The sequence below is a fragment of the Hemiscyllium ocellatum genome, chromosome 7, assembly GCF_020745735.1.
Source record: "Hemiscyllium ocellatum isolate sHemOce1 chromosome 7, sHemOce1.pat.X.cur, whole genome shotgun sequence".
NCBI lineage: Eukaryota > Metazoa > Chordata > Chondrichthyes > Orectolobiformes > Hemiscylliidae > Hemiscyllium > Hemiscyllium ocellatum.
The window spans coordinates 78,424,505-78,437,243 of NC_083407.1; the positions used below are offsets into that span (position 1 = coordinate 78,424,505).

The 12,739-nt window shown below is 39.0% G+C and overlaps 1 protein-coding gene across 1 annotated transcript in view; it reads right to left on the reverse strand.

Annotated features, from left to right (window-relative positions):
- col5a2b (collagen, type V, alpha 2b) overlaps positions 1 to 12,739 on the reverse strand; it is a 273,958-nt gene that overhangs the window by 108,523 nt on the left and 152,696 nt on the right. Inside the window, exons 13-17 of the mRNA XM_060827360.1 lie at positions 8,239 to 8,292; positions 7,970 to 8,023; positions 7,316 to 7,360; positions 5,367 to 5,420; positions 436 to 480 (exon numbers count right to left, since the gene is read on the reverse strand). Coding sequence (XP_060683343.1) covers positions 436 to 480; positions 5,367 to 5,420; positions 7,316 to 7,360; positions 7,970 to 8,023; positions 8,239 to 8,292 — 252 coding nt within the window. The remainder of the gene's footprint in view (positions 1 to 435; positions 481 to 5,366; positions 5,421 to 7,315; positions 7,361 to 7,969; positions 8,024 to 8,238; positions 8,293 to 12,739) is intronic.

A 12,739-nucleotide genomic window follows, 5' to 3' on the forward strand; every position in this document is an offset into this window, starting at 1 on the left:
ATCTCCATAGAACAGACACATAGCAATCCATGCCTCAGTTTCTTCCTGCCCAGTGGGAGTGCATCATGGACTGAACATGATGGACATCTTCACTATTTTATCCCCTATTTTATCCCCATCTTTGACCCTACCATCCTGTGGCAGTAAAATTCAAGATATTGGATTGGTGGGAAGTACATACGCCAACAGTTCCACGCTGGTGGGGCATGGAGGGCTGTACAAGTATCAAGGCATGTTTAAAACAGGCAGGAACTCAGGGCAGTGGGTGCAAACTTACCCAAAGCTGATTTCAGCATGCCATTTCAGGTTAAACTCAAGCTGCATTGACCCACTAGTCTTGAAGTTAATGTTCGGAAATCAATGCAACTTGAGAGGACATAATAGTAGAAAAGCTATTATATCTAACTTCCCAGAAAACAAATAAATGTTACTCACCGTAGCACCAGGCAGACCCGGTGCCCCAACAGCACCACGAGGACCCTTTGGAAACAGAAGAAAATACTCATGAATTTCAAATGTTTTAATTTGCTTTCATATAAGATATGTTCCCACAATACGTTTGTCCTGTGAGTGTACTCTTTCTATCTGTGTAAATTAATCAAATTAATTTCCAGTTGTCATGTTTTTCCCCATGTTTGTCAAAACCTTTACCTTGATAGTTAGTCAGATTCACAAATATAATGTAAAATTTGTAATTTTGTCTAATCTGAAACATTTGTTTAACTAACTCTCAATACACTTTCTAATGTTTTTCTTGCAATAGAGCCTCCAGCAGTAGTTTGTAACAGTGAAGGAAGGCAGCTGGACCTGTCAAGCTGACCATGTCTGGGAAAAAAAAGGGCAACTTTGTGGGCTCATGGATAGAAGGAGCAGACAGAAAAAAAGGTTTTCTCAAACTAATGTAAACCATAGACTTCATTCCCTGCAAATGCTTCCTTATTTAACCTGAATTTCCCTTCATGCTTGGAGTGATCTGTTGCCAGTGGAATAAGGACTGCTTACTTCATGATCTTTAGGCCATCTGTGTGTTCAAATCTCATATTACATTTCATTTCATATTTCTCATTAACAGAATGTGTAATGTCCAAAACAACAGTTTGGCCAACTGTTAGAAAGAAAACATATTTCACCATCACATTATTAAGTATCAATTGAATTGCTTTTAGTAGCTTCACTAAAATCTTCACTCAAAGGCCACAGACTCCCCAGAAACTCTCATACTGGCTTTGTCAAGTGCTATAACATTCGAAGTTTAATTTGAATTATGCACACTACCAGGCTTCCAGCAATACACAAATACCAGTTAGCTGTCCTGAATAATACTTTGCCATTAGCATCAAGCAGTTTCTGCTAAGTTTTCTCTTTCTTTTTAAATGGAGGGATAGAAGGTGTCACTTTAGACTGAGAGATGAATTATGCTTGTGCATTTTAGCCAAATAACTTCTTAAGTGTCTAACTCTGCTTCACTTAATTTGATTTGTAGAATTGGACTTCTACCATCAAGGCAGGTGACTGAAGTTGGACAACTTCCTGACTCAGCAACCAACATCATTTTAAAGGACTATGTTGCAGACAATCTTTGGACCAAGGAGACATAGACAGGGTCAAATCAGTTTCAATCCTAGTTGCAGATTGTAGGTAGGGCAAGTAACAAGGGGAGGGTGTTTAGAAGCCACACAGTCCTGTGGGCCTTGCAGCCAAGACTAGGCATGGAAATGGCAGGAAGGGTACCAATAAGACTTTTTAATGCATCTTTCAAATGGTGCCTGAATCCAAACTGTGTTCATAGCTTCCCCAAAGGGCCGCGCACCATGCGACTCCAATCAACAAAAGCCGTGGGGACCTTGAGAGGTCTAACATGGCAATTCAGCCAGCCATCTGGGAATGCAGATGTGGGCTTGCTAATGTGTATCCTTCCTCCATATTGATGAAAATTGCTGCCCTTGGAACAGGGGTGTAACCTGTACAATTTCATCTCTGGAGTCAGCCCAACCTTGTGAAAGTTCACACCATTGTGTGCAACAGTGTGGGGGTTTTAACGGCAACAGCATGATATTGTGTTGCAATAAAGATGTACAGACTAGAAATGTTGGTCACCATATAGATGAAAATATGAAATATAATTCCTGATCAGAGATTTTTTTTATGGAAACATGCTATCATGAGATTGCATAAATACTTAAAGTTGGCAATCTGGCTTCAAATGCATTTTTAGGAGGGAACACTCAAACCAGGTTATTCAGTCTTGAGGGTATCAACACAAAAATACACATGCTATAAATACAGCTCAATCACTTCCATCTATTATTTTGGTAAATCTCTACCACAAGGTCTAGTCTGAAATGGGAAGCAAGCAAGACCTATCTTAAGAGAGGATACGATTAAATAATGTAAAGAACCTTATAAAAATCTATTTATCTCTCTTCACACTGGAGAGAGCATGTCTTACACATGTAACACAGGACAGCAGCCTCTTGCCATATACATGCGTACTCAATCCTGGTGAACAGGGAAATGATCCAAAGTAGTCAGTGGAGAAGTTGGCAATGGAAATGACCACTGAACAGATGCTGAGGAGACAGTTGCTGGCAGTAAAAGCTTGAATTCAGTTTTCTGGCTTGGTCTGTGTAACGTTTTGAGGGATTTGTTCTGCAACTGCTGGATCAGATACTCAAACTGAATATCATTGATGTAATCAGCAGCAACATAGGAACTTATACCCACCAAATTTATAGTCATAAAACAACTCGAGAAACCCACACCATGATAACAATGGGGAAAAAAATCTTTCAATGTTACACTTTTGGGATTAAATTTCAAGAAATGAAACATGTTTGAATGGCAGTACAGTGCATCAGGAAATTATTTCAACTTCCCTTTTATTTCAAACTTCTTAAATTAATTTCACTTAGTTAATAGATGATTTATTCAGAGTTCAATGTTGTGAAAGCATGGTTCTCCCAAATCAATTTAAAAGATATTAGGTGCCTTAAATATTCAATGAATCACTTATACCAGTCATGTGCAGTTTGCATGTTTCAGTCACAAATATGAAAAAAATCTACTTGAAATCTACTTGGTGCTTTGGGTGATGTTCATGCATTCTTTTTAATACAACAGCCATAATTATACATTCAGCAGTAACTTCTGCTGCCTTTTCTGTACTGTCCCCAGTACCTTTGAGGAGGAAGCATAGAAACCAGGAGAAACAGCATAATCACCATATCTCTGGGACCTCCAGAAAATGCCCATTGGACTTATAGCAGACAGTCAATTAGAATCTCCATGACAATTTCACTCATCACCCTTCGTAAAGCCTGAGATAGAAATACAGCATTTCTAGCATTGTACTCCTGACACTTGAAAATCGTTCTAACATTCAGAAGTATTCAGAGACTCTGTCATTCTTAATGGAACAAAAAACCAAAAATACACATATAAGTATGTATATATAAGGAGGTGCAGACTTGCTGGAAATACATTCCAATTCACCCTGTTAAGAATTTATTGTGAAGAGACTGATGTGTTAATTACAGTAATATAGCATTTAGATAACAATTTAAAATACCCAATGGATTTGAATCATTGCCAAGAAGTACTCTATAATAAACACGAACTCATGTAAAAGCTTTAAAATCTTGCAACTGGCAGAGAGCTAATCACCTGTAAGAATTGCAGACAATAAACATGTTGAACCTTAAATTTTTCTTTAAAAAAAGCTAAGACATAAATCATAAAATTTAGAAAAAATGACTTATTTTCAAATTTGGCATAAGACTTCAAAATAAACAGTGGAAGCCTGTATTGCTAAGTTTCAGACGACAGGAGAATTTTCTTGAAAGCTGGGGTATAAGTACACATTTCCATCAGTCAGAAGCAGATCAGCTACCTTTGACACAAATACAGAGAGGAATCCTCTTCAATTGAGAGAAGATACAACCAACATATGATTTAGAATTGGATTGAAATGATAATGCTTGTAAAATATTTGCTTGAATATCTCTGAATTTAAATGAGCTTGATACCATATAGCTACTTTTAATTGGTTTGATTATTGCATAATTATTTGGATTTATGTAGTCTGCACTTAATGATTCTTCTAGATTAGTTAACTAGATTGATTATCCTTGCTTTATAATATTGTTACTATTACTATAATGTAATTTTGCTATTAAGAAACCAATAAAAAGCTGCAAACAAATTTAATGCATTGAAGACCTGAGCCAAAAAAAACGAAACAAATAAAAATATTCCAGAATACTTAAGTTAAAGTTCTATGTATTAATATTGTGTATCTCAAGTGAATTGTTTCTGCTATAATATACCTGAGTAGATATAGTTAAAATCATAAAACATCAAGTTATAGTCCAACAGGTTTGTTTGGAAGTATTAGCTTTTGGAGCGCTGCTCCTTCATCAGATAGCTCTCTGAAAGCTAGTGCTCCCAAGTAAACCTTTTGGACTATAACCTGGTGTTGTGTAATTTTTAACTTTGTCCGCCCCTGTCCAACACCAGCTTCTCCACATCATGAGTAAATATACAGAGGAACCTCGATTATCCGAAGTGTTTGAGTGGGGAATATTTCATTTGGTTAATCGAATGCTGGATAATCAAATGCTGGATAACAGAGTTAGCCGAGCATCAGAACTTTGCAATCTTGCTTGGTTAATCTGAAATTTGGTTAATCAAATGCCGGATAATCGAAGTTCCTCTGTATTTTGTCCTGGGATATATTTGGTAGATTGAAAACTCTTAAGGGGGAGGATATTCCATTTCAAGTAGTACTAAATTCCTGCAATGATTTAAAATCTTTCCTAGTTGTGGTTTTAATCTAATAAAAGGCTCAACTGGATAAATTTACCTTGTCAGGATGTAAAGATAGAAGAATCATTAACCCCCTGTATCCCTCTGTGATGTTACACTAACCTGCTATCCACTCTCCAGCAGCTTTCCACTCTGACAGACAGACAGACAGTCAGTCTATGAATCTGATTGGCTGCCATGTGAAAAATTGGTTGAGAAAAGTTAAAATAGTTCCAGTGATGCGGGAAAGCTGAAATTCTGAGCTTCCTATCCATATGTCCTCATCGCTGCCACATCCTATTTTGGCTCTTTTCCTTCATATGAATTATTATCAAGCACGTGTTAATCATAGTGTCCCTGTTTCACTGGGGACATGTATGGATCCAAGACTACCCAATGGTGTTGATGTGGGATTTAACATTAATTCCAATTTCTAATAAATTGAACTCTTCAGCATATAGCCGGAAGTATAATAGCAGAGTCCCCGAAGTGATTAGAACAACTAAAGAATTGATGATAAGTTATGCCTAAATAGGAAAAGGTGACTTGAAGATTATACTCACCAGAGCACCTTGAGGTCCAGTTCGGCCTCTTTCACCTGGAAGACCCCGTGGACCCTAGGCAAATAAAAAATACAGCTTTAACATTATCCATCATTTAAAAACTAGTTATCAGCAAAAGTAACCAAAACCAAGATTTTGATTTCCCTTATATGTGTTTTTCTTTACCTCAGAACTGACAATTCAGTGATACATATTCAGTTGCATATGTATTTGATGCTATCAGACCGAGAGAAGTTATAAATTGTATACCGTTGTAAACTTCAGTTATCTTTTGTGATCTATTCACTAATCCATCAGAGCAGAATCAGTGACAACATAATTAAAAACAACCTAATGCTTTATGCTGCCTCATGGGCAGATCATACTCTATTTCTCTTCATTGATGAAGGTAATGTTTTTCCCAGGATGATCAGATTCACAGCAGTCCAGAGGCATTGATAATAGCATGGACAGCATGGGGGGAGAAATTCCCTGCATGGGCTGTCTCAACCTCCTGCCATAACTTTCACAGAAGGGATCTTCCAGAATGAATCTCAGCTGGAATGGCAGAACTGGCAACTTACTGCCTTGTCTCTTAGGTTTCCACCACCGTTAGTGAGGATGGGCAGGTGAATTTCCAAGGAATTTACAAGCAACTTTCTTGTTTTGCTCATTAGCAGTTTTCTCCATTCATTACGCTAAAATGAGCTTGTTCGTTTTGAAAGACAAAACTAGACTCAACACAAGCTGAAGTGGCAGCAAAACTCTACTTCAAAATAATGCATAAGAAGTATTTCTGATTTCATGAATAATTACTTGGTATATTGAACTTAAAATATTGTTAAAAGGAGTCAAGAATTCAAAAGCTTTCTATCTCACATTCATTGAGATGAGAACATCTTAAACAGCCTTAACAAAGGGGACAGTACTCTATACAGAATGGGAAGAGGGTGAACCAACATTGGCATGGAGGCATAGCAAGAACAGTTAACTGTTAATCTTAGTTGTCAGAGTATGCTAGTAGATTCTGATTGGTCAGGGCATTGCCTTGTAAATATTGCAGAGTTCAGCAGTCTTTAGTCCATGAAAAAGGTGCAATTAATGTAGGAATTCCATTTGCCTAAATAAAACAGGATCCTATGTATTAACACCTTCCAGCAACCACAAACGCATCACAATACAAGCCCAACCTATAATTGTAAATTGATTTCTTGTGCAATTATTAGCACAGTGCAAATGATTTCCAACAGCAGAATCATATCTAATGTTGGAAATACTATTCAGATACTTAAATTCATACATATATCTTTCAATAGAATTTCTAAATGAACTGAAACATTTTACCATGTTTTCATGTTCAGGAAATATTACATGTCATTAAATAAATCAATGAAATGTTCAAAGTAAATCACCCCTCCCAAGAGACCACTGTGGGTGGGGGACATGGGTGGGGCGGGGCGGGTTCAGTCACTAACCTTCATTGGTTGGTTTCCCAACAAATGGCGGATCCTCCAAACAGAGTGAAATACTTCCACTGAGGTAACAAGTAGCTCTTAGCTAACTACATACATTGCTCAGTCACCCTTTGATCTGGCAACTTTCTCACTATTAACGAAATGGTGGTGGATTGATATGAAAGACACACCCAACACTGTCCAGTTCCATTGTGGCAGCCATCTCACGTCTTAGCCCATCACTAAAAGGCTGGTAAAATTCCAGCTGTGAAGCCCCTCTGACAGAGAAGGATACCACTCAGCTCTTTGAGTCCATACTGGTTTTCTCTGAAGCTATCCAATCTATCCCATTCCCCTGCTGAACTCCCCATAGCTTGGCAATTTATTTCCTTCATAACAAGATCCAGGTAAGGGATAGATAGGAATCAAAAAAGTTGATTACTCTTACAAAGATGAGAGAGGCTGATGCATTTAGCATTCCTGATTCCATCTCAGCTCATATAACAACAAACCTACCTTCGAACCTGGAGCACCCATTGCACCGAGAGAACCTTGGTCACCCTACAGTAGGTGTGAAAGAGAAAACAGTAATTTAGACCACAATCCCTTCATTACCAGTAGCTGGCTACAATTAGCAAACTATAGTTCTCCAAATTAAAGGAGAGAATCGAATGAAAAAGCAGCTATTCTCAATTTGCAATGACTCTATATTCTAAAGCTGAATCAGCTCTCTTAGGTAGTTTTAATGACTTGAAAATATTCATCACATAAAGGATATCAGGTTTTCTTCCATTAAGCAAATATAAAGTGCTGCAATTCTTTTGGAGAATTGGAGAGCAGGGCTGATTTATTAACATGAGCCATTACTAGTAAAGTTTGGGATAATTTCTTTAAGAACATTAACAAGAACACTCTATGTAAAGTATGGCTGTAGAAGTTTTAAACAATGTTCTGCAAATGTGGTTTTAAGGACATTACCGTCAGAATGACTGCACAACACTAATGTACAAAACTTAATGTGTTTGTTGGAAATTCGTCTCCATAAATGTCACAAATTAATTAATAACTATTTTAACGCAGTGGGAAATAAGGTGAGCCAAGCTTTGTTGTCCTTGAATTTTGACTCTACAGTGCACCACATTAACTGATGTTCAATAATTCAAGTAGCACCTTCTGGCCAGCAGCTCCAAGTTCGCCTTTAGGTCCTTTCAAGCCAATGTATCCCTGGAACAGAAATTTTTAAAAGATTAAATTCAAGTATCTCCATAAATATATGTTTAGAACAGGAACATAGTTTGAACAAATGTACATGAAACTTAACAAACTTCCTTACTGGATATTTAAGCCAACATATTGTAACATATCAACATGTGTGTGTATCAACAACAGATGTACTTATGTAATGTGTTTGAAATTGAGTTTGTTTTATGCTTACTTACCCTCAAGCCCTTGATACCAGGCAAACCAGGGGCACCTGGGAAACCTCGAGAACCCTGAAACCAGAGGAACATATTAACAGCCCAGAATACCCTGACAGTGCCGCTCAGTTTGTTTATTTATCTTGAATGTTCAAGAGAAGAAATGGCACCCTGGATAATGCACTTCAGACTTCTGTCCACCTCGAAAACAGAAAACTTGCAATTATCATGACCAAAATGCTTCACAGTCAATTTATTGTTTCTTTAGTATGGGTTCTGATTGAGGGCATATTTGGGCACAACAGAAGGAGATAAATTACAAAATAATTAGCATCAGTGATGTCAATCAAAGGATATATGTGGAATAACACAAATACCAACCTCAGTCTGGGATTACTTACGTATAGTATAGCAAAGGATAGCAAGGTAATACAGCAAAGATGATTCTCAGTAGGAATGAGAGTAACAGGGTAGTTGTTGTGGGGAACTTCAACTTCCCAAATATTGACTGGAAATATGATAGTTCAAGTAATTTAGATGGGTCAGTTTTTATCCATTGTGTGCAGGAGGGTTTTCTGACAGTATGTAGGCAGGCCAACAAGGGGTGAGGCCACATTAGATTTGGTACTGAGTAATGAACCCAGTCAGGTGTTAGATTTGGAGGTAGGTGAGCACTTTGGTGATAGGAACCATAATTCAGTTATGTTTACTTTAGTGATGGAAAGGAATGGGTATCCACTGGAGGGTAAGAGCTACAGCTGGGGGAAAGGCAATTACGATGCGATTAGACAAAATTTAGGATGTCTAGGATGAAGAAGGAAACTGCAGGGAATGAGCACGACAGAAATGGGGTTTATTCAAGGAACAGCTACTGGGAGTCCTTGATAAGTATGTACCTGTCAGACAGGGAGAAAGCTGTCAAGTGTGGAAGCCATGATTTAAAAGGATGTTGAATCTCTTGTCAAGAGGAAGAAGGCGGCTTATGTTATTAGGGTGAGATATGAAGACTAGTTATGGCAATTGACAGTTACAAGGTAACCAGGAAAGACTTAAAGTGAGAGCTAAGACAAGTGAGAAGGGGACATAGAAGTTGTTGGCAGATAGGATCAGGGAAAATCCTAAAGCATTCTATAGGTATGTAAGGGATAAAAGAATGACAAAAGTAAGATTAGGGCCAATCAACAACAGTAGTGGGAAGTTGTGCATGGAGTCAGAGGAGATAGTGGAAGCACTGAATGAATATTTTTCGTCAGTATTCACACTGGAAAAAGACAATGTTGTCAAGGAGGATACTGAGAAACAGGCTACTAGACTAGATAGGATTGAGGTTCACAAGGAGGAGGCGTTAGAAAGCCTGGCAAGTGTGAAAACAGATAAATCCCCTGTACTGGATGGGATTTATCCTAGGATTCTCTAGGAAGCCAGGGAGCTTGCCGAGCCTTTAGTTTTGACCTTTATGTCGTCATTGTCTGAAGGAATAGTACCAGAAGACTGGAGGATAGCAAATGTTGTTCCTTTTTCAAAAAGGGGAGTAGAGACAACCCTGATAATTATAGATGTGTGAGCCTTACCTCGATTGTTGGTAAAGGTTTAGCAGTTTAGATCAGAAATTGGCTAGCTGAAAGAAGACAGAGGGTGATGGTTGATGGAAAATGTTCATCCTGGAGTTCAGTTACTACTGGTGTATCATAAGGATTTGTTTTGGGTCCATTGCTGTTTGTCATTTTTATAAATGACCTAGGTGAGGGCGTAGAAGGATGGGTAAGTAAATTTGCGGTTGTCACTAAGGTCGGTGCAATTGTGAATAGTGCCAAAGGATGTTGTAGGTTATAGAGGGACATAGCTGCAGAGCTGGACAAAGAGGTGGCGAATGAAGCTTAATGCAGAAAGGTGTAAGGTGATTCACTTTGGAAGGAGTAACAGGAATGCAGAGTAGTGGTTGAATGGTAAGATTCTTGGTAGTGTAGATGAGCAGAGAGATCTCGGTGTCCATGTACATAGATCCCTCAAAGTTGCCCCCCAGATTGATGGGGCAGTTAAGAAGACATACAGTATGTTAGCTATTATTGGTAAAGGGATCGAGTTTCGGAACCATGAGGTCATGCAGCAGCTGTACAAAACTCTGGTGCAGCTGCACTTGGTGTATTGCATGCAGTTCTGGTCATCGCATTATAGGGAGGATGTGGAAACTTTGGAAAAGGTTCAGGGGAGATTTACTGGGATGTTGCCTGGTATGGAGGGTAGGTTTTACGAGGAAAGGTTAAGGGACTTGAGGCTATTCTTGTTAGAGAGAAGAAGGTTGAGTGATGACTTAATTGAGACATATAAGATAATCAGAGGATTAGATTGAGTGGACACTGACAGCCTTTTTGCGAGGATGGTGATGGCTAGCATGAGGGGGCATAGCTTAAAACTGAGGGCTGATAGATATAAGACAAATGTCAGAGGTAGGTTCTTTATTCAGAGAGTTTTAGGGGCATGAGACACACTGCCTGCAACAGTTGTAGACCCGCCAAATTAAGGGGCATTTAAATCGTCATTGGATAAGCATATGGATGAGAATGGAATAGTGTAGATGGGCTTCAGATTGGTTTCACAGGTCGGCGTAACATCGAGGGCCGAAGGGCCTGTACTGAGCTATAATGTTCTATAACTATGTTCTATGTTCTATCTGCACTAGGTCAGCTGACAAAATCATAGTTCAATGACTCATCTATTCAATGGCACTCCAACAACACAGTGCTCCTTCTGTATTGCAGACCATGGCTGAAGAATAGAGCTTGAACCCACAAGATTTAGACGTAGATGTACAGTTCTACTGTTGCAAGGCTGCAGCCAGTTTGATTAATGTAGGAGAAATTTCTATCATGGATTTACACAAGTATCTTCTGCCCTGCAATCCATCAGTACATTTAATTAGTTTCAAAGAAATGTTTAGATCATCTGTGGCTCATTGGAAAAAAAATCATAGTATAGATATTGTAATCAGTGTTAATGAAATAAAATAATTATCAGTTCAAATTAGTTATAAATTGCGTCAGCTTGGATGTAGCTTTCCTTTTATCCCTTTTTGTGTCATGAGTGTTTCTGGCAAGGGTAGCAGTTAGGTGCCCATCTCAAAATACCCTTGAGAAGTTAGTGCAGAGCTGTCATCTTGCATATAACTGAGTGTCATCAGACACCATTCAAAAGGAACTTAACAGCCAAACACATTGTTTTGGGGATGGAGGCGCATAGAAGTCTCACTAGAAATGGATCTTATATTTAGGAGGAATCCAATGTTAAGTTTTAGTTGCACGGCCACACTGGCAGATGATCTTTAGAAGTTTTCCCATCTGTGGCCAATTGCTGCCTGATAGATGGGAGATCTGGCCAATAACTAGGGGCAGACAGCAGGAAGTTTCAGCATGTCAGGAGATGGCACTATATTTGAAGAGCAGCCAACAGTCTTCACTCAGACTCCATGATTGAGTAATTTTTTTTTGCCAGGACTGGGGTAACAGAAGCAAGTGGTATTCCAGTAAACAGAAGGTGGACACCAGAAAAATACAAAAAGGAGGGCTAGCTGGAGCTCACTGAAGATGTCAGCAGATGGAGAGTGGTTGCAAAAACAATGAATGCAATATTAGAAACATTTAGTAATGTGATCTGGTCTGGCAAGGGGTGAATGGCATTGATAACAGGAATCTTGCAGGTCACAAATAGTGCCAAAAGATGCAATGCCAGACAACCAATGCATGGAGTTGATATGACCAAGAATGAACATTCTGTGAAATACAGATTAGTCTCACACTGCAGGCCAATGGTCAGTCTGATGTGATTACTTCAACTCTTTGTGCTAGGTATGACTCCAACCAGCAGAAATTTCAGCGCAGCGACTTCACTGCCACAGCTAAAAGACAGCCATCACAAACCATTGGCTTCAACTGCTCCTCCAGCATTCCATACATGCGCACTATCATACTGCTGCTCTGGCACCTCCTTTAAGGCAGTCTCCATGTACAGTTTCAGGTGGGTAGCCCCTTTGGAGGACATTCACCTGTATTCCTGCTCCTATGCATTCTCCTCATCTACTCATGAGGCTGCTACTTCTCTGGCTTGCTCTGGTTCTGCTCCACATTGCGATATCTGTCACTCCCTCTCACTCTGCTCAGTAGAGGCATGAAACCCAATACACAGCAGGCATTAAGAGTTAGTTCTCAGGATACTAAGCTGATATATGATATTACTGTATATGATGGCTACTGAGTGAGAGCCTTCCAATAAATGCCTTCCAATATAGGCTCACAATGTGCAATCCCTCCAACATTTCAACCCCTTGCTTTAATGACTCTTTACTTGGCTGTTTTCACTCACTGATCCCACTACCAAACACCAGTCACTTGCCAATGAGCTCTTGTCCCATTTAGCAGGAGAAAAACTGATACTCTACAGAACCTGTGCCCCATGGGAAACATTTAAAATATACTTCAAATTCACACCAAATTGGTCACTGAACAATTTAAATCATAATTAACAACAC